The 21001-nt window shown below is 44.2% G+C and overlaps 1 protein-coding gene across 2 annotated transcripts; it reads left to right on the forward strand.

Moving 5' to 3' along the window:
• Positions 1 to 737: 737 nt before the first annotated feature.
• On the forward strand, positions 738 to 18402 carry WDR89 (WD repeat domain 89). Of its 2 annotated transcripts, none has more exons than XM_036385152.1 (3): positions 738 to 820; positions 1970 to 2066; positions 15594 to 18402. In XM_036385152.1, the coding sequence occupies exon 3, from the start codon at positions 15615 to 15617 to the stop codon at positions 16782 to 16784; it is 1170 nt and encodes a 389-aa protein (XP_036241045.1). In that variant the 5' UTR covers positions 738 to 820; positions 1970 to 2066; positions 15594 to 15614; the 3' UTR covers positions 16785 to 18402. The 2 variants fall into 2 exon arrangements, with proteins under 2 accessions (XP_036241045.1, XP_054371284.1); XM_054515309.1 differs by lacking the exon at positions 738 to 820 and adding an exon at positions 1122 to 1135.
• Positions 18403 to 21001: the final 2599 nt, after the last annotated feature.

Raw genomic sequence — 21001 nt, forward strand, 5'->3', positions numbered from 1 at the left:
ACATCATTTTTCAGAAAAAAACATATTTGTGATTTTAACTGCTATGAAAATAAAGGTACAAAATATTTTCCTCACTGAATAACATCCATCCATCCAAGGTTATGGATCAATGCTACTCATCAGTGCTGAACAGTAAATTCAGAGTAGAACAAGGAATTTTGAATTGCAAAACTTGGAGCAATATAAATAAAACATTAAAAGAAGCAAATGTTTAGTTATGCCATCCTCCTTTTCATAGCCTGGATGTGTTAGCCTAGTAATTGGTAAATAAGAAAAGGAGAAAAAATACTGTTTGGAAGTTTAACTGGAAAAAAAATAAAAAGTATCTGGGAAAATCTAATTAACCTTCTTGTCCTTTTTCGCGTTCGGGTCCCTCCTAGGAAATAATCCTGCTGTCCTGGAGGGCGCAGCTCCGTGTGTCACCCCGGAGCCATTCCCGTTTCCCGTGCCCGTTCCCTGGCGGGGCGCTCCAACCCCGCCATGGCCGAGCGCGGCCGCGCCCGCGCGCCCGGGGCGGGGCTTCCCTGCGCCAGCCAATCAGACCGTACCGATTGCCGGCTGGCCCCGCCCCTCCGCCTTTGCACCAATCCCCTTCCCGTGCGTCGTTTCCTTCCCCGCCTCCATGGACGGAAGATGGCGGCCGCTGCAGCCAATGGGGTGGCGGGGGCGGGGCTGGCCGGGGCCGCGCGGCGCGCACGCGGGGGCCGGGGCGGCTCTGAGGGACAGGGACAGGGACCGGGACCGGGACCGGGACCGAGACCCGGGAGAAGGAACACCGGCAGGGACAGGGATCCCATGGAGCGGCCGGGATAAGGATCCGGTAAGGAACACCGGGAGGGACAGGGACACGGGACACGGCCGGGATAAGGATCGGAGTAAAACACCGGTAGGACAGGGACGGGACATGGCTGGGATAAGGATCCGGGTGAGGAACACCGGCAGGGACAGGGATAAGGTTCCGGTAAGGAACACCTACAGGGACAGGGATAAGGATCCGGGATAAGGAGCACCGGCAGGGACAGGGATAAGGATAAGGAACACCGGCAGGGACAGGGATAAGGATAAGGAACACCGGCAGGGACAGGGATAAGGATCCGGGATAAGGAACACCGGCAGGGACAGGGATAAGGATCCGGTAAGGAACAGCGGCAGGGACAGGGATAAGGATAAGGATAAGGACCGGGATAAGGAACACCGGCAGGCACAGGGATAAGGATAAGGACCGGGATAAGGAACACCGGCTGGCACAGGCTGCCCAGGGCAGTGGTGGAATCACCGTCCCTGGAAGTGTCCAGAACCGCGTGGATGCGGTGCTTGGGGACACGGTTTGGCGGTGGCCCTGGCAGTGCTGGGTTAATGTCTGGACTGGATCGTAAATGTCTTTTTCACCCTAATGATTTGTGATTTAATGAAATATCTGTATTAGGAAGTTGTGCTGTAAGCACCAGCTGAGCTCACCCAGGTTTGGTGCAGATGGGAATCTTTATTAATGATAGTGACAGTCTGAAATAACAAAAAAAACCCCCACACCCAGACTGGAAAAGATCAGAAGAAGAAATTAAAGTTACAGTTTGGGTTTTTGTTTGGTAGTTTTACTCCTTTGGAGAAAAAAGGAAAACAAGCTTTTCTATGGTTTAGAATATAAAAGTAGTTACAGAAATTACTGCCAAAGCTGTGATATGCATATCCTAAACTTCTATTTTATATAATCAGCAGATATCCTTCAGTATGCTGTGTTACAGAATTAAGTTTTCCTACAAGATACAGGGAGTGGAATTGTCAAATCTGTGGTTTGTTACTGGCTCATATTGGTTATAATCCTATAATTCTGTGTTACAAATATGTGTTACATATTTGAAAGAATGCAGAAACACAAGCTCTTTTCTTAGTACGCTGGTTTTTAGGTCTGTAAAAACTTTTTTCTCAGAACTAAGTTGTGTTAATGCCTTTTATTTCCTCATATTTTCAGTGGGTTTCCTGTTTGAGAGAATAATCAGATTCAGTGAAGTGTGTGTGCAGAGCAGCTCCTGAAGATAATTGTTCCTGTCAGCAGAGAGATTGAACAGGTTTGTGTTCATGTGAATCCCATGGTTTCTAGGTGCTGATTTTACAGCACCTAGAAGTTTGTTTAAAGTTTGCATGTTGGTTTTTGTTTGTTTGAAGACTGGTATAGCTCTTTGTGTTTTCCTCCAAATATCTTTTTATGGGGTCAAGGGACAGCCCTGTAGGGAAAGGTGGGCCTGGGATTCCTGGGCAGCCTCTGCATACATTGGCATGACCTGGGCTCTGCCTGTTTCTTCTGTAGTCTCAGACCTTGTGGAAATAAATATATTAATTTTTTTTTTCCGCATAAGAGTTCTTCTGTGCATGGATTGATGATGTTTAGGTGGCTTAAAATATTTTTTAAAAAAGAGCATAGAATCATAGAATGGATTAAAAGGGACCTTAAATCACCTCGTTCCAACCCCCTGCCATGGGCAGGGACACCTTCCAGCAGGTTGCTCCAAGCCCCATCCAGCCTGGCCTTGGACATTCCCAGGGATGGGGCAGCCTGTGCCAGGGCCTCAGCATCCTCACAGGGAAGAATTTTTTCCTGCCCTCTGTCAGTTTAAATCCATTCCCCCTTGTCCTGTAACTCCAGTCTCTCTCCATCTTTCTTGCAGGCTCCCTTTAGGTGCTGGAAGGCTGCAATTATGTCACCCCAAAGTCTTCTCTTTTCCAGGCTGAACAATCCCAATTCTCTCGAACTTTCATGATGAATTTTTTTGAAATGTTTTTTTTTCTTTCATTGCATCATTTTTGCAGGGCAGCCCTGGGGTCTGGTCTGTACCTGACTGTGTGGGAGCTCTCCTGAGAGACCAGATGGTTGTTGCCTGCTGGCAGCATTTTCCAGCTTTGTTGTGCTTTTTACTGGAAGTATAAAAAATAATGTTTTTTCCAAGCTTTTCTGGGAGAAAAAAAAAAGAAAAAAAGGGCAAAACAGAAGGAAATCAGCACTACCATGCTGCTCAGCTGTATTGATCTTTGTTGATACCAAGCTGCAGACAATCTAAGACTTGGGTTTATTTGGTGGATGAAAAGATGGTTTTTATGGGGCTCAGCTTCTCCTGTGTGAGGACAAGCCCATTAGAGGCTTTCACACCAGACATGAAAAAGAAGTGTTGAGAATTGTGAATCAGGGTCTTGGCAAGGTTTTGGAGTGTGCTTTTGCACTCGAGCAGCTCAGGTGCAAGATGGGCAATGGAGAATATAAGAAAAGCAGAAAAAGAGCATATTGCCCAATCCCTTGTGGGGTTAGGAAATGGAACCTCAAACATGCCTTTGCCCTCCTCAGGGACTTTCACCCTGACCCACCACCCACTTCTCCTTCAGCTCTTTCCCTTCTCATGTCCCTGCAACTGTCCCCTTTCCTTCAGCAGAGGAGTTAAACACAAAGAGTTACATGAATTCTTGCTGGTGCATTTTCCTCTCTTATTTCCAAAATTAAAGTAAAATTATTGTTTTGCTGTATTGTTTATAACCTTTCTTGCAATTGCTTTATTGCTTCAGCAAAAACTTAATTTTTTTGTATTTCTAACTGATTAACAACTTTTCACTTGCAGCTCACCATCTCAGCTCATACTCTCACCACACTGAGATCTTTTTTCCCCTGCCTCTTATTTCAAGGCAAAACTGTTGCTCAGCTTCTCATTAAAAATAAGATACAAAAGTGGTGTACAATTGGTGAGGAGTTAAATTGGTGAAAAGACAGCCCAGCATTTAGTTAAAATTGGCAAACTGGGGTTGTATGCTGGCAGCACCTGGAATAGGAAGCTTCAGGTATTGTTCACTTTTCAATAATTTGAGGGTCTTTTCATAATAATAATTTATGTATCTTTGTTGCTATGGGAATGAGTGGGAGAGCTGGAATTAAGTGTTATTACTCCTTTGTGCAATCAGAAGGGATAAGCAGCTGTGAAAGCAAAATTTCTTGCTTAGAAACATACAGCTCTTACTAGCAATTCTAACTGACTTCAGTTTTTATGCAGTTCATGAAGGAGTTTTTTGAGGTAAGAGGATTTGATTTTAGTTTATTCAGTGTCTGGCAGGATATATAAGGAATTACATGATTCAGTTTTGAAAGGGAGAAAAAACAGATTTAAAGAAAAGTTAATTCTAGTGGTTTAATGTCTTGGGCAACTATTACTTTGCATGTGCATTGAACACTCCTGCTTCAGGAATGTTTGTGGGAGATAGATATGAGTGGAAGAGGTTGAGAGAGGAAGGGTTTTGTAGTTGCTGGGTTTGGTTTGTTGATCCCTCCTCCCTAGGACATAGGAGTGATGGGTGTTTGGACTCGGCACTTGCTGGGTGCTACGAGAGCAAATGCAAATGCACACAGGTCACTCATTCCCTGTGTGTTTATGTGTGCCTTGCATGGACACATGAGCTGCATCTGGCATTGGTATGAAGTCTGAATGACCCAAATCCAAATGAGACTTTTTATTAAAGAACGTGTATATTTTTAACCTCTGATGGTTCAGAAGGAAAAGTTGTGGCGTAGTTGAATTTGGTTGGGCTTTTTTTTCCCTTCCATTTTTCGTGCTAGGCTGTTCTAAGCGAAGGCTGTGATTTTTGATTTCACGGTCTGATTTGAGGAACAGAGGCTTTTAAAAGGAAGAAAGAAGTCCCGGTGCTTTACTAACGCCCGGGTTAATCATTATTGGGTCGGGGTATAATATATATAATATAATATAATAGAAATCGCGATCGCGCTCTGGGGCGGTCACTGGCGACGCCCGGTGGCCGAGAGCGGAATGACAGCCCCAGGGCTCTGTCCCCGATTTTTGGGCTTTTCCACCCAAACCCTGGGCTTTGGGCGCGGCTGTGTGCAGGGCACGCTCAGCTCCTTGGGCCGCTGTCCCCGCAGTTCCAGCAGCGTGGAGAGGAGGCCACCTTAAGCTGGAACCTCTGTGCGCACACATGCCCTCTTACTAAATTCCTAATGCTGCTTTTGAAACTATGGGCTGAGCAAAAAATGTGTCTTGCTGTTGTCTGCCTGGCAGTGTGGTACCTTCCAGAAAGGGATCATGAGCCAGCTTATCTCAGAGTTGCTTGTTTCTCAGTCTGCCTTCCTATTTGGGTTCTTTGCTGTGCAAGGACAGTGGTGGGTGCCAGGCTGGCTGGGTTGTAAAAGCAGATGAAGGCAGTTAAAGTTTTTATCCCCACTGTTAATAACTGGGAAGTATTTTGTAAGATAAACTTTATGATTTCTGCTCCATATTTTATTTATGGTCAGTTTATCCTTTTAAACTCTTGTGCCAGTATTGTTCTTGAGTGGCTCCCCTCCCTCCCTCCCCAGCATTTATTCCTTTGATGTATTTGTAGATAGTAATTGTATCCCCTTCAGTCTCTGTCCTTGCCAAGCTACACAAGGCAAAGCATCCAGCTACTTCTTGTGAAATAAACAGTCCATTACCTGCAGCATCTCACCCTTCCTTCTCTGCCCTGGATTATTGGCCTCAGCAAAGGGCACTGCTGGGAGCCTCCTATGACCCTGTGAAATGTGGCTTTACTTAAGCATAGAGAACAAACATGGCTTGAGAGCAGGGTTATTAAAATGCAAAAAGCTCTTGACTTTGCTTTTTATCCCTGCCTTATTTTGGGCCAGCAGGCTGCTGAAGATGTTGGAAAGGTGTTTGTGGATCTCAGAAAAGTAAATTCCCCACCAAGGTCTTCAGGGTCCTAACAAAAACTTGGGAGTTGTAGTTTTGCCAGCAGGGATTGTCTGTGCTGCTGCATACAGCAGATCTCTTGATCAGAAAATCTGGAGTATCAATACCTGCACACTTTTTTCTTTGTCCTTCCCTTTCATGATTTTATTTCTTGTGAATGAGTCCTAAATCACTTAAAGAGTGAAAAAACAGTTGAATGTGAACTTCCAGTGGAGTATGGAAGATCAATGTGCATTTGAGTGTTGTGAAAAGTAAAAGCTGATTTTTTTTTTTAATTGTTTATGGCATTGGTGATGCTGCTGCTGGAGTTCCATGTATGGTTCCCTAAAGGCTCCTGAAAACAAAGAGCTGAAGAGAGTGCCTTGCATGGCTTCAATGTCCACATCCTCAGTGCCTTAGCATCTTTTGTGGAGACTCAAAAGTAAATTCTCCTGATCAGGATGAAGGCAACATAGCTCTGAAACCCTTTATTTCAGCCTCTTCCATCTTCCTGTTGTCACTTAGATGACATCTTTTCCTTTTGTCTGCTACAAAGCATTGAAAATTGAGCTTAGGGCATGATAAAGATTCAGCAGAGCCTCCAGCTGTCAGACTGTGCACAAAGAGCATGTTTTGGAAACGGATAGTCTGTGAACTGTCACGGGCACACAGGGATCTCAAGTTTCTCCTGTTGCTTTGAAACTGGAGAGGGTCTGACAAATTACCTTGACATGGGGATGTTCTGGAGTAGCTAAATATAAAAAAAAAAAAAAATTGATATTGTGGGATGTGACTGGCAAAGACAACTTAGTGATCTGCAAGTTCTGGGGAAGCAGATGAGGAAAATTAGGAAAAGTAATTTTGTCTGCTTGGGCTTGGCAGATGTTTGTGCCTGTGCAACACATCTGGAACTGCAGAGAATTGCTTGGGCAGTGATATTGTGTGACAGTGTCCACAGGGGTCTGAGGATGAGGGAAGAGACGAGGATCTGACTCCATGTTTCACAAGGCTTGATTTATTATTTTATGATATATATTGCATTAAAACTATGCTGAAAGAATAGAAGAAAGGATTTCATCAGAAGGCTGGCTAAGAATAGAAGAGAAAAGAATGATAACAAAGGTTTGTGGCTCAGCTCTCTGTCCGAGCCAGCTGGACTGTGATTGGCCATTAATTAGAAACAACCACATGAGACCAATCACAGATGCACCTGTTGCATTCCAGAGCAGCAGATAACCATTGGTTACATTTTGTTCCTGAGGCCTCTCAGCTTCTCAGGAGAAAAAATCCTAAGGAAAGGATTTTTCATAAAAGATGTCTGTGACAATATTAGATGGGGCTGAGAATTATCAAGCACACAAATGTTGTTTGTCTTGTATTCCCCTACATCTGCATTGAAGGGGAATCTTCTTACCTGTTCAGCAGGGACTGATTTAAGCTTCGGTTGTTAAGAAAAGAGTCCTGAAAACATAATAGTTTGTGTTTTGAGGAATGAGCTCTGATAATGAAGTGTACTTAAGGTAAATTACTGTTGTGAAAGAATTTCTGAAGTATTCCAGTAAATAAAACATTGACTTTATGTCATTGTAGGTATTTTGGCACCAGTGTGTGGTAGGAGAAGCTTTTTTTCCAATTACAGCAGTTTCTTTTTATCCTTTTATTATGGTTGCTGCTAAATTCAGGCTGAAATTTCCCAGGCTTCCTGTGGTTTAGAAATAAATTATTTGGAAGAATTTCAGCAAGTTTTATTAATCTTTGGGAAGACTTCTTACTTATTTCCAGGTTTCTTCTATATGAGGATGCTGGTAGTAAGTGACAGTGTGTAAATTGAAGGAAACAAGTGGTGTTGTTTCAGAGTCACTAAATTATTCATGCAGCTGTGTAAGTAATTTTTTCCTTTCACCTTTCTCTGTAGGGTGAATCATTGGTGTTGCTTGTTCATGTGGTGTTTTGTTCAGCTTAAAATGGCCCTGAAAATCATCACTCTTGGAGTCCTTTTTGTAATCCCAAACTTGAAGGGGCATCAGAGCACTCTGTGATTGTGGAATTTGCAGGTGCACCATGGTGTCACAGTGACTTTTGCATTGTATCTTCTAGTGTAGACATTCAGAACAAGGTTTCTTGTGTGACAGGGTGCTGCTGGCTGTACTCACCGTTTGTGTGCACAAGGATTGTGAATTGGGCAAACACTGTCCTTGTTTCACTGACTGGGAAAGTGAGGAGTGAATGTTGGCCCTGGCTGGGAATTGCTCAGCAAGCTGTTCTGCCACAGTCAGGACTGGGAAGTGTTTGTAGGCCAGGCTCTTGTTCAAATCCACTTAGATAAATACTTTATTTCTGTCTGGTTTGAGATGAGCATCTCAGTGCACAGCTCTAGTGCCAAGTCAGACAGCAAAGCTGTTGGACCCCCTCACAAAGGGAAATAAATGCTGTTTGTGAGCAGGAACCTCCCCTGGCTGCTGGGCTGAAGTGTGACCAGATCAAAACTTCATGCTGCAGGCAGGTGAGCATTGTAGCTCCATGTCTGATTGCCAGCAGCTGTGGCTGTCTGTTGTTTGAGAGGCTGGTGAGCCCTGTATCCCCTTTCCCCTGTCTGTGGTTACGAGAATCATCTCGGTGTGATGCGCTCGGTGGGAGTGCTCACAGGAGAAAGGAAATGACTTTTCTGTGGTGGCTGTGGTCTGATGAGATAAGCACCAGTGCAGAAGGCTGGGACTTGGATTCTCTTCCAGGTTTGCAGGAGAGCTGTGGTTCCATTACAGGCAGCAGGCACAAGGCTCATCTTTGACCCTCCTGGTCTCAGTGCAGACGCCAGAGCCCAGCACTAGGACAGTTTCCCTGTTCTCCAGAACCCACATGAGGATGCAGCATTTGTTGTTCACCTGTTCAGAGGCTTCTGAGAGTGCAATTGAGGCATAGATGAGCTTTCAGAGTGTCCTTAAATACAGTATTCTTTGCCAGAAAAAAAAAAAAAAGAAGAAGAAAACATAATATATAGAATTGAAATACAATAGTCCAATTGCAGTATCTCTTTCTGTAATTTACCCTTTGCCTGGGACTCTTTCAGACCTGCCTTTATGAAATAGGATTGCTTCTGCTGCAGCTTGATCTGAGAATAGCCAGGAGAGCAAAATAGAGCATCTCTTATCCTCTTATTACTCCTTTATTGGATGACCACCTCACCCACACCTGGATGCAGTCACATCCTCTGCCTGCTGAGGTCACTGCAAGGAAAGCTCCTCACAGGGAGTTTTTGGCTGGGTCCTTGGCAGAGTGGGATTTCAGGGACAGCTGCCTTTGTGGCTCCTCTGTTAGTAGGTCTGTGTCACAGGCAGGGAATTGGATGGAAAGAGAAGAAGGGATGTTCTCAAATGTGTTTGAATTATTGTTTTACACAGTTTGTTAGAGTATCTAGAAACTATGTTTCCCATGTTTATGTCAGGGCCTTCTAAATTCTTCTAGAGAAGGTAGGTTAGCAATCTGAGCATTATATTTTAATAAATTTGCCTTAATTTTGATGCCAAAATTTGTAATTTGGCACTTTTATTGTTTTGTATAGTGCTTTCTGGCTTATTTGAGTTTTTTAATTGTACATTGGATTATTCTACACTTTTTCAATTGGTTCATCTGATCTTTTGCAGCTCTTTACCATCTCTTTGGTTCATGTATTTCTGTCAATAGGCTTTCAATTACTCAAGCTTGAATGTTAATTCATTGCACTTTGGACCTGAAGGCATGCCTAAATGTTCTAGATCTCTCTAGATCTCCACCATATTTTCCAGTGTTGCAAAATCAGGATAGGTCTTTCTAGTTTGAATGCAGAATCTTAGACCAAAAAACCCAATCTGAAAGTTTTCTTTTGATGAAAATAGTCACTGTATGGTTTTTGTGATCTGTGCATTTAAAGCTATGCTTGATCCAATTAAGAAGTTGTTTTTGCATTCTCTCTCTATGGATGTCCAGTATAATATTCAAAAGAGGTTTTGTTCCTGTATTGATGTGAACACTTGCTTATGTCCCCAAAAGATGAGTTCAGAACAGTTGTAGTTTCCATTTAATTTTTTTTTTAATTATTGAATCCCAAGGCACTGAGCACCCGGGCCTTTTTCCCTTTATTCTTTCTTACTTCTGACTCTTTTTCCCTCCAGCCAATGCTGTTTAAAGCCATTTCCTTGGTTCTCTCTCCCACCTACAGCTCCTCTCTCCATTGCTAAACAGGATTGTACCCCAAAGCTCAGTCCTGGTGGGAGGGCAGGAATTGATTTCATGAAAGGCAAGTAGCTTGCTAGACCTAATTTTTTTGATCTTCCCATAGACTTTGTGTTTTATCTTTTTCCTCCTTTCTATTCTACTGATACAATTTTCTCTGTACTGCAAATGAAGAATTACATGGAGCTTCTTTCTGACTGTGCCTTACATTTGGAAGCAAGATGTAGTTGATTGGAGAGGATGAAATAATTCTCTTGGCAGTTACATCTTGTTTCTGCACTTTAGTGTAGCCTCTGTGCATTTTATTCCCTTCCTGCCTGATGACTAAATGTTCTTTGCCTTCAGCAGGCTTTATGGGAATGCTGGAAAAACCCTCTGCTTGGGTGAAACAACAAACCAGGCTATGGGAGAGTGTGTGCTGGGCAAACTGAGCGTTCCTGAGGGGCGTTTTGTGCTTCCCCTTGTGCTCAGCTCATTTGCTGGGGAGTGCTGCCAGTGAGGAGGGGGCTCTGCAGGCTGCTGCACTGGGCAGCTGCAGCTCTGATGTGTTTGTTCTCCCTGCACTGGGGCAGTGCAGCAGTGATGTGTTCTCCCTGATGTGTTCTCCTTGCACTGGAGCAGTGCAGCATTGATTTGTTCTCCCTGCACTGGAGCAGTGCAGCAGTGATGTGTTCTCCCTGCACTGGAAAGGTGCAGCAGTGATGTGTTTGTTCTCCCTGCACTGGGGCAGTGCAGAATTGATTTGTTCTCCCTGCACTGGGGCAGTGCAGCAGTGATTTGTTCTCCCTGATGTGTTCTCCCTGCACTGGGGCAGTGCAGCAGTGATGTGTTCTCCCTGATGTGTTCTCCTTGCACTGGAGCAGTGCAGCATTGATTTGTTCTCCCTGCACTGGAGCAGTGCAGCAGTGATGTGTTCTCCCTGCACTGGAGCAGTGCAGCTCTGATGTGTTTGTTCTCCCTACACTGGGGCAGTGCAGCAGTGATTTGTTCTCCCTGATGTGCTCTCCCTGCACTGGGGCAGTGCAGCAGTGATTTGTTCTCCCTGATTTGTTCTCCCTGCACTGGGGCAGTGCAGCTCTGATGTGTTTGTTCTCCCTGCCTTGGCAGCTCTGCTCCCAAATGCAAAGCACATGTCCTGTGCATGCACGAGCTGCCTCCCGCTGCCCAGAGCTCTGGGTTTGTTCTCAGCTTGCTCTGGAACTTGTTCTCTCTCTTTAGTGAAAATAAAGGGAGGGTCTGCTTGTATTGTTTATGGTAGGAAAGAACAGTGCAAGATTTCATCTGCTGCTGTTCAGATCCCTTGCTATTTTTGGTATTTGACCTCTGCAGAGAAGATGGCCAGAACTACAGGTCTTTTTCATTTTTATTACGTGTTTCTACCCTCCTGCTCGTAAGTTACTCTTATGTTAGTGATTAAATCTTTGAGAATGTGCCATTTTTCCCTGTATTTTTCAAAGGAAAATTTGTATTTCTATATATTTTTGAGCTAACGTTCCCTTTTGGAAAGGAGAACTTGGCAGCATCTTCTGTACACCACTGAAAGGAAAAGGGAAATAACTTATGATTTGCTGGTTTATCTTTTGAAAAATGTTCTGGATTGAAGAGGACTGATGAGCCTGTTGGCTTGAACTGAAGCTGCAGCGTTTAGAATGCTGCACAAACAGCACAGCACTAAGTGCTGGGACAATGTTCAGTTTAGTTTGTGCAGATAGGTGCTTGCTTTTCATTTCTCCACCATTGGAAAGGGCTGCCTTTAGCACTGCTGTTTGCTGTTTGCACTTCTAGTCTTGCTGTGTGGTTGTTTCCACACTCCACCAGTGAAAAACATGTAACAAAGGCATCTGAAAATCCTGTCCTGCCTCTTTGGCATCACTTCCACTTCGTGCCTTCTATTCTAAACATTGAGTTTATTTCTTTTTTAAAGGAGCCTTGTAGGATGCCCTGGAGGTCAAAATATTTTAGGTTATTTCAGAGAATGGTATTTATTCAGAGTTCCCAAGATGTAATGAGTTTTGAGTGTCCTTCCAGAAGCTTATTGTTTCTGGTAGTTGTGGTATCCAGGAGATGTGCAGGGGTTGCATGTAACTGTGTACTTAATTCATAGAACAGGTCAGCTGAGTGTAGTTCCAAGTCTGGATATAATAAAATAGAAGTTTCAGGTTTAATTTATTAAAGGTGGCTTTTCCTGGCTGGGGGGGTGCAGGTGTAAGGAATGGTGATCCCTAAGGATGGGATTGCACTTCTGTGTCAAGCACAAGTGACTGGCCAGAGCCAGCCACCCTCAGCCAGGTGCTGGTGTGTCAGCCCAGTGGTGGTTGGGGTTTCCTGGCACCTTGGCATCCCCTGGATTCTGTCAGTGTTGGGACCATAGATCCAGACTGTGGGTGACAGCTGGTGAAACTGAAAAACCTGAATTTAATGAATGAACTCATATTCTGAGCAGAGGAGGATCCATGGGGAAAGAAGAGCTTTTGGCCACTGCCCTCTGTGATTTTTTTCTGAGACTGGAGTAGTCCAAGAGCAAGCTTTGGTACAAGTCTTTGTGTCAGACAGTTTGTCATACAGACATGAGCAGTTCTCCTCTCTGATCACAACTGGCTCTTGTGCTGTGTCCAAAACGTTTCAAAGACTCTGATTTTGCCAAAGGATTCTTTGGAAAACAGATACCTCTGTTGTTGAACTTAAGGAACTGAAAGTGCTTCAGTGCAGAGGACCATGTGCTCTGTAGGTGGCTGCAGTCCAGTGCTTAGTTATCTCCTATTGTGTTTGGAAGACCATTGTTTCCTATTTGTCTCATAAATTTAACACAGATCCTATTCCTGCCATTTAAACTTTCCCATCAAAATACAACAGTGACTTCCCCTTCTGAAAAGGAAGGGCTGGCAGCTACACCCTGAAATTTGAGCATGAATTGTTTATATAACCTTCAATCACAATTTCATAATAGTCTGAAGACTTTCTTGCTAAAGCAGACATTTTACTGAGTTTCTAGCAAAAACCCAGCTGCCATTGAACACAAGTCTGAGTTGTTGCAGTGGAAATAGAATTGAACCTTCACCTTCCTGATGGTAGAAATTGCATTTCTGTCTGAAAGCATGAACATCATTTTCTGGTATTTCAGAATAGCTGTAGTTAAGTCATTCTGGGCAAAAGCTTAGGAGTTGTGTTGAGCTAATTTTATTTCCCAGAAAATATTATTAAAACTGAATGAACCTCCTTTTGCAGACTCTGGCTTCTTACAACTTCTGGGTATTTGCAGAGTTCCCTCACCTTCCCCAGCAGTAAAAGCTCTGACATGAGTGTTGTAGAAACTGCTTATTGAAAGATACTCTCTATCATAGTCAGTAATATTTAAACAACTGCAGCTTGCCTTCCAAATGGATCACATTTGTCAGGAACATGTCTGTTTGAGTTTACTTGGCCTTTTGAGTAGACTAAGTCTGAATATTTAGAGCTTAAAATTCAGGTCAGCTTGGAAAACTATATTTTTCTTACAAGAAATTCACAGAGAGAACCAGATTTTTTTTAGTAACCATAGCACTGCGGGAGAGCTGGTTTACGAAAACTCCTTTCTCCACCCTCAAGCATGTGTGTTTGAAACTCTATTTAAATAGAAGCTCCCATTGTAATTCTTCAGTAAATTGAATTAAGCAGTTTTCCTAAGTAATAATGTTAAAAATATTTTCTTTCTTCACTTAATATTATTAATTGGCATGGCTGTTTAACAGTTTTGTGTTTAAGCAGCGTAGCAAACAGCGTTTGAGAGCAGTTGGCTTTATGTAATAGTTCTAGTAAAAGCTTGTTTCATTTGAGGACATACCCAGAAAAGTAAGGAAGGAACAAGTTCTGTGGGTAGGTTGTGCACAGGGTAATGCCAGAAAACACGTTCAACTTCTTTGCTTCAGAGGGGGAAGGAGTTTCCACAGGATGTCTGCATTTTATGGCAAAAATGACTGGTAGATGTGCTCTGAAAGGTTGCTTTGATGTAGAAGATTAACCTGGGGACCTCATTGTCAGGATATTACTGAGGCAAATCACTTAGTGAGATTATTTGTGACTTGGGAATTAAGTTTTTATGTGTGCCTGCTTAAGCTGTTTTTTAAGAATTTGCTGGTTTGTCACATGGTGTAGTGAATATTTGTGTATACCAAACCAGAGGAGGGAAAGCAAACCCTTGAAACCACAAACAATGCCATGAAGGGGAAAAAAAAGCAGAATGCAGCTTTGTCATAGCAACTTCTCCTTTGTTTTTGGTCTCTCATGGGCAATTAAAATAATTGCAACTAAAGCAAGTAATACATGGAAACTTGCACATTCCACCCCTAAAAATCCAGCCTGGAGAATTTGCAGAAAACTTGATGATAGAACAGCTGGGAAGGCATGAGAATATTTTCTCACATTTTGTGTCTGCCTGATTTTTTTATTCCATTTCTCTTTGGATTTTTTTTTTAAGGGTCATTTCATGCTTATGGTACCTGGGATTGGCTGCTGGTCCAGACCTTAAGGAGATATCAGTACCAGTGAGAAATCACTGGAGTGTTGACCCCTTAAAACCTCCTGTGATTCCCTCAATGTTTGGGTTTTGATTCTTTTTAAACACAGAACAGTGGTCTCATTGAACCTGTGTTCTTGACAGAAGTGGATGACTGTAATAACATATCTACATCTTGCTTTAAAAAATGGTTGTAGTTCGTGAACCATTAAAACTATTGCAAACATCTCTTTAAAATGTAAATGCTGCTGTGCTTTTCTGACTCTGAATTGATGGAGTCTTTATTGCAATTACAGAACAGAAATTTCTGTTGTGTTACAGAAAGGAAAAGTATGTTTTTCCTTTTTTTAGGGCATATTTTCGAAGTGAATCTGTGAGAGAATCCAAGAGAATTTTGTTTAATTTTGGTTTTGCTGGGTAAAGTTTGCATTTGTGTGCATTGCTGAAATAGTTTGGGTTTCTAGGAGGGCTCAGTAGTGCCAGTGAGGAATTGCCTCTGAAGGGAAGATTTTTATCAGCTTCACTAAAAGCCAGTGTTCTGTGGTTTTACAGGAGGCTCAGAAAACACTGAGGCGCTTAATTGCAGTGAATTCCACAGGTCACATTGCCTGTTCAGGTGGTCCCTGATACCCTGGCAGGTGTGTCTGTGCTTCATTGGGCACCTAAATACTTGTAAAATTACCTCACCAGGCCATTTCAGGCTGTAGTGCTGTGTCATTTTGGTCTTGTTCTCTGCCTGCCCTGTGCACGTCCCTCAGCACAGAAGTTCACTGAAGAAGTCTCCTGGAGCTGTACTGATGCAGCTGTTTGTGGGCTGTGCATCCTAGAACAAAACTTACTCCTCCTCAGGTGGAGGGGGTGACTTCATTTTGTTTCCACTTGTGGAGAACATCATGTTACTTTATAAAAATAATAAAGCAAATTTAGCTGAGTGATTTTCCCAGATAGACTGTTTAATCTGTTAAGGGGATTATCTGGTGTGGTGCTTACAGACACGAGAGACTGAACTCCTTGAATCAGGGAGCCCTTTCCTGTCCTGTGCTCCTGTGAATGAAGTTGTGTGGGGAGGACATCGGGATAATGGAATTTTATCCTCTTGCCTCACCTCTGCACAAGCTGCTTCCTCATAGGAGTTTTTAAAGCTACCACTGTTGAAGAATGTTGTAATTAAAGCTCTCCTTGGCTTTTCTTTGTTGCAGGTTGCTGGCGAGGCTGGGGAGATGGCGGCAGTGGAGACGGTGGAGCAGCAGCTGGCGGGGCTGCGCATTGCCAGGCGCGGCGTGCCCGGCGAGGAGCCCGCCTACCTGCTGGACATCCACACCTCCAGAGCTGCCCAGCCCGGGGGCAGCCCCTTGGTGGCCGTGTCCTGCTCCAATGAGTGCCTCAGGGTGTACGACAGGGACGCGCTGCGCTTCCTGCGCCAGTACGGCGGCCGCGGCGGGGTCCTGGCCGGGGTCAGGTTTGCACACACGTGTGACAGCCTGGTGTTCTCTGCCTGCAGCCAGGGCACGGTGAAGTGCTGGGATGTTCGCTCAGCCGCGCAGAAACCGGTGCAGGTGTTCAGTGGTTATCCCTCCAACGTCTTCATCAGCTTCGACGTCAGCTGCAGCGACCTCATCGTTTGTGCCGGAACGGAGAAGGTTGAAAAGGACGCGTTTCTGGTGTTTTGGGATGCCAGAGGCGTTACAGACTGTGCCAGTGCCACCAAAGAGCCCTTGGGAGTCTATTCTGAAAGTCACAATGATGACATCACCAAAATCTGTTTTCATCCTGTCGAACCCAATTTGGTAGTGTCTGGGTCGACCGATGGCTTGGTGAATGTGTTTGACATCAACAAGGACAACGAAGATGATGCTTTGATATCCACTTGCAATTCAGATTCATCAGTGAGCTCTCTTGGCTGGTCTGGGGAAGATTACAAACAGGTCTATTGCATGACACACGATGAGGGGTTCTGCTGGTGGGACATGGCTCAGCTGGACACCGAGGAGCCAATAACCCTGCTGCACGTTCTGGATGTCAGAGAGTCGGTGTGCGCTGAAAACCACGGCCTGCATTACCTGGTGGGAGGCTTCTACCACGAGAAGGCAGGGAAACTCTTCCTGATTGGGGGAACCTCCACAGGAGACATCCACCTGGTCAGCTGCAGCACCGAGGGCCTGAGCCTGGTGGGGACCCTGTGTGGGGGACACTCGGCCACCGTCCGCTCCTTCTGCTGGAGCCCCACGGATGAGTCTCTGCTGACGGGTGGAGAGGATGCTCAGCTGTTGCTATGGAAACCCGGGGCTGTGGAAAGGTCCCTCACAAAGAAAGCATCTCTGAAGATCTCTTCTTCCGTGCAGAAGAGAGTGAGAGTTCACAACACCTCCCTCAAAAGCAGGAAAAAGTGAATTGCCTGAAGTGAGAATCTCTGCTGTGTAGAGCTTTCCTGGTGTTTAATCTCTCTAGGCAATACTTGGCCGTGTTTTATTTGGAGGTTTTCTGTGGAAAAAAAACTGTGGTGCTTAAATTCCCCCTGGGAATGTATTTCAGTCATCAGAAGAATGCCTTTTATTTTTTTTTTAAGTTGCTAATATTAATCAGACAAGAGTAAATGTTTACTCCTGAGTTCTTGAGCAACAGATGCTAAATCATATTATATAAAACTGTTTCTGTGGTTATTTAATGTTTCAGACCATGTTTTAAATGTGTAATACAGGCCTATGGCTTGCAAAGTTTGTTACCTTCCCAGTGATATTCCCCTGGCACATTTTAACAGCTTTTGTATTCCATGCTGTATTCTGCTTTCTTCACAGAAAACTTAATGAAATTGCTCAATTTAGTAAAAGATTTTATGTCACATCTTAATGCCTGAAGGAATTACTTCTTGATGAAACAGAAAATAAGTAGTTCTGCACTGTCACATCACTGGTTTAGAGCAAGCTCATAAAGAAGCAGCTGATAGAGCCATCTTTTTCATAGCAGATATGAATGTATTCAACCAAACAGCAGCTAATTTGTATGAGTATGGGAACTGTTCAACTGGCATTATTTCCTGCATGAAAATACCCAAGAATTTTGCAAGCAGCTTCATTCTCTCCTACTAAGTGCACCTGGAAGACTGGGGAGATCTTTGGTGGGTTGGAGAAATTGATGGGTGTAATTACACCAGTGGTGCTTAAAATCCCAAACCCCGATTTGAAAGAAACTGGTATCACATGCTCAGTGGGGATGATGAAACCCAAAAATGAGCACTGCCTTCAGAGTTATGGAGGAACAGACTGATATGAGGAGGCTTCACCAAAACCTTTTAGAGGTTGGCTGGGTCCTTTAAGGAAAATTTCTCTCTGCAGAGAGGTTTATGCTTGGACATCTCCCCAGGAAAGCTTTGTTTTATTATTCCTCCAAATACCCACTGAGTGGTGCAGAACCAGCCCTGTACTTGTAAAATGGGTGAGACTTCATGTTCATCCTGCTTTGCTGGCAGACTCCAACCTGGCTCCTGGCTCTGCACACACTCTCACCTCCAGCCTTCCCAGGAGCAGGCAAATGGTGTTGGTATTTGGGCTGGAGTTACACACCTGCCCTACAGCTGAAAGCAGCACCAGAGTATTTAAGAGTTGCTCTCTTATAGATTAGCTGGCAGAGGAGTTAAGAGGGGTTGGGTTTATTTTTTTTCCCCTGAGAGTGGATGGGCAATTCTTTCAGAACAACTCCTGAACAACAGGTTTAGAAGGTTATCCTGGAGTTTAGAAACAGTTTCTGAGGTACAGAACATACTCTAGTGTGTGGTTACAGCTGTGCTGAAGATGCCTGAATCATCTCTGGAACTGAATCCTTTTCAACCACAAGTATTGAGTTTCCACATGATTTTTCACAAACTGTTAATACCCTTTAGCCACAACTGTGAATCCATTGTTGGTTTGGGTTTGCCTGTTGGTGATAAGTAAGATGATTCACTTGGTTTTGTTACTGCTGGTTATTTAAAAGTGCAGCTTCAGTTTGAAAATTACATCTCTCTACACCTTTTTTTTGTCACTTGTGTTAAATTCATGTTGTCCCCAACATCCTTATCTGCTGCTTTCCAGATTACATTGTGCTACTTTGAGATGAGATGGGCACTGAGTGTCAGGGCTATGATGCACCTGGATCATGTGCCCTCTCCAGATTTATTATCCCAGGTTTTTTGCCTGTTGTGTGACTGAGTGGACCAAGAGCTTCAGACTCTGAATTCACTGTAAAGCCCTCATGGCCCTGACTTGGTTCAGTGCCAAATTGAGGGTGGGGGACTGAAGGATGATTCTGAGACTTATTTCCTTGCAGGTACAGTGTATAACTTGCTTTTTAGATGTTTATCCACTCTTTTCCTGGTATCTTGACACATTCATTGGAGTGAAGTCGTGGGGTCTGTCTCATGCTTGATTTCTTGAAGACAGGTTTGTGTGCACGTAGAGAAATGCACAGAGAGGGAGCTTGTGGTTGTCCCACTTGCTTTCAAGTGTCTGCTGAGTGAAATTCCAGTGTGCTGTGCCAGCTGCCTCTGAATTAAAACAGCAGAGGTGGGAGTCTGGCACTGAAGAGTTTGCAGTATGCAACCTGTGCCTGTTGTCTTGTTCCTGGATTAGGTGGATATTGATTTGTTCTGTATCAGTCACAGCTGAAGCCATTATTTTCTCTGGGAAGCTGATTTCTCCCTTTTACGTGCATAACAGAAATAGCAGCAGAAGGGAAAAAAATGTGTGTCTGTATCTTAAAATTCTGCAAAGGCACAGCAGCTGTCACGAGACTGAGGCTTGTGTTGCCTCTGAAAATATTCAGTTTTGTTGTTCCTCTTTTTCTTTTGTGTTGACTTAATTTCAGGTTAATACCCACAAAATAAACATAGATGGAAACCACATGTGAACAAGTAATTAGCACTGCTTGCTTCTGTAGGCTGCAGACACTGTTTCATAGAGCACAGACAGAATCCATGTGTGATCACATAAATAATAATAGACTTCTATTAATATTATTTATGATAAATAATAATAGGTTACCTTGTCCAACAGTATTTAATCTCTTGGGTTAATTTTGACATCTCTAAGTTGGCTTCAGCATTGGTAAGAAACAATGAATCATGGAATCACAGAATGGTTTAGGTTGGAAGGGACCTTTAAAGGCTATTTAGTCCAACCCCCTGCAAGGAGAAGGGACATCTTCAACTCAACCAGGTTGCTCAAAGCCCCATCCAACCTGACCTTGAATGTTTCCAGAGATGGGGCATCCAACCTGTGCCAGTGTTTTACCACCCTCATTGTAAAAAAAGTCTTCTTTGTGTATCATCTCAATCTGCCCTCTCAGTTCAAAACCTTTACCCCTTGTCTCATCCCAGCAGGGTCTGCTGAAACATTTGTCCCTATCTTTTCCATTGGCCCCCTTCAGGTGTTGAAGGACTGCAATAAGGTCTGTCCAGAGCCTTCTCTTCTCCAGGCTGCCTCTGTTCACAGCAGAGGTGCTCCAGCCCTCTGAGCATCTCTTTTGAGCCATCTCTCCTGTGCTGGGGGTCCCGAGCTGGGTGCAGCACCGCAGGTGGCTCTCAGCAGAGGGACAGAGGGGCAGAATGCCCTCCCTGGCCCTGCTGCCCACGCTGCTGGGGCTGCAGCCCAGGATGGGATTTGCTTTCTGGGCTGCAGGCACACACTGCCAGCTCCTGGCCAGCCTCTCCAGCAGCAGCACTGAGTCCTTCTTGGCAGGGCTGCTCTGATCCCTTCACCCCCAGCCTGGATTGATACCGAGGGCTGCCCTGACCCAGGTGCAGCACCAGCACTTGGTCTTGTTCATCCTCATGAGATTCCTGTGATCCCCCTTGAGCTTTTGCAGGTCCCTCTGGATGGCATCTCATCCTTCAGGAGTGTCAGCAGCGCCCCTGGGCTTGGTGTCATCTGCTGATTTGCTGAGGCTGCACTGGATCCCACTGTCTGTGCCATTAATTAAACAGTGCTGGTCCCAGTACAGACCCCTGACCTCTGTCTGGACATTGAGCTGTTGGCCATTACCCTCTGGATGTGACCATCCCATCAATTCCTCATGCACCCAAATCAAACCCATCTCTCTCCAGTTCAGAAGGATGCAGGAGGGGACTGTGTCAAAGGCCTTGCAGGAGTGCAGCTGTGACCTTTATAAACCTTACATCACTGAAGTTATGTGCAAGTGGCTTTAGGAAATCATCACGGTGTGAATTGTTTAACCCCAGGGGAAGCTCTCATTCCGGAAGCAGTATCAGGTTTGTTCCAGTAAATGAAAAGCAGAAATCCAGATAGACTTCTTAAATGCAAAAAACAGTGTCCATTTTTATTCAGAGTTTATAGTAAACCTCCTGTGTGATGTGTCTGAGCAGTAGATTATCCTGCTGTAAACACATGAGAATTAACTTACTTGCATTTGGCATGTCCTGAAATGTCCTCTTCATTTCTTTCTCTTGTCTCTGTAATTAAAGTGCAGTGCTTGCATGCTCATCACGGTTTTTCAAGTAAAAGATGTTCGGGGTGACATCCCACAGTCTGTGGATAACTTCATCAATTACTTGAGTGTAGGATTTTACCCACACTTTGGGAGATGAGGTGGAAATTATTTGACAAATCTAAAGTTG

Source organism: Molothrus ater, chromosome 6, assembly GCF_012460135.2.
Source record: "Molothrus ater isolate BHLD 08-10-18 breed brown headed cowbird chromosome 6, BPBGC_Mater_1.1, whole genome shotgun sequence".
Taxonomy (NCBI): Eukaryota; Metazoa; Chordata; class Aves; order Passeriformes; family Icteridae; genus Molothrus; species Molothrus ater.

Excerpts from the sequence above, each read along its gene's own strand:
- WDR89 (XM_036385152.1), top strand. The coding sequence starts at position 15,615 with ATGGCGGCAGTGGAGACGGTGGAGCAGCAGCTGGCGGGGCTGCGCATT.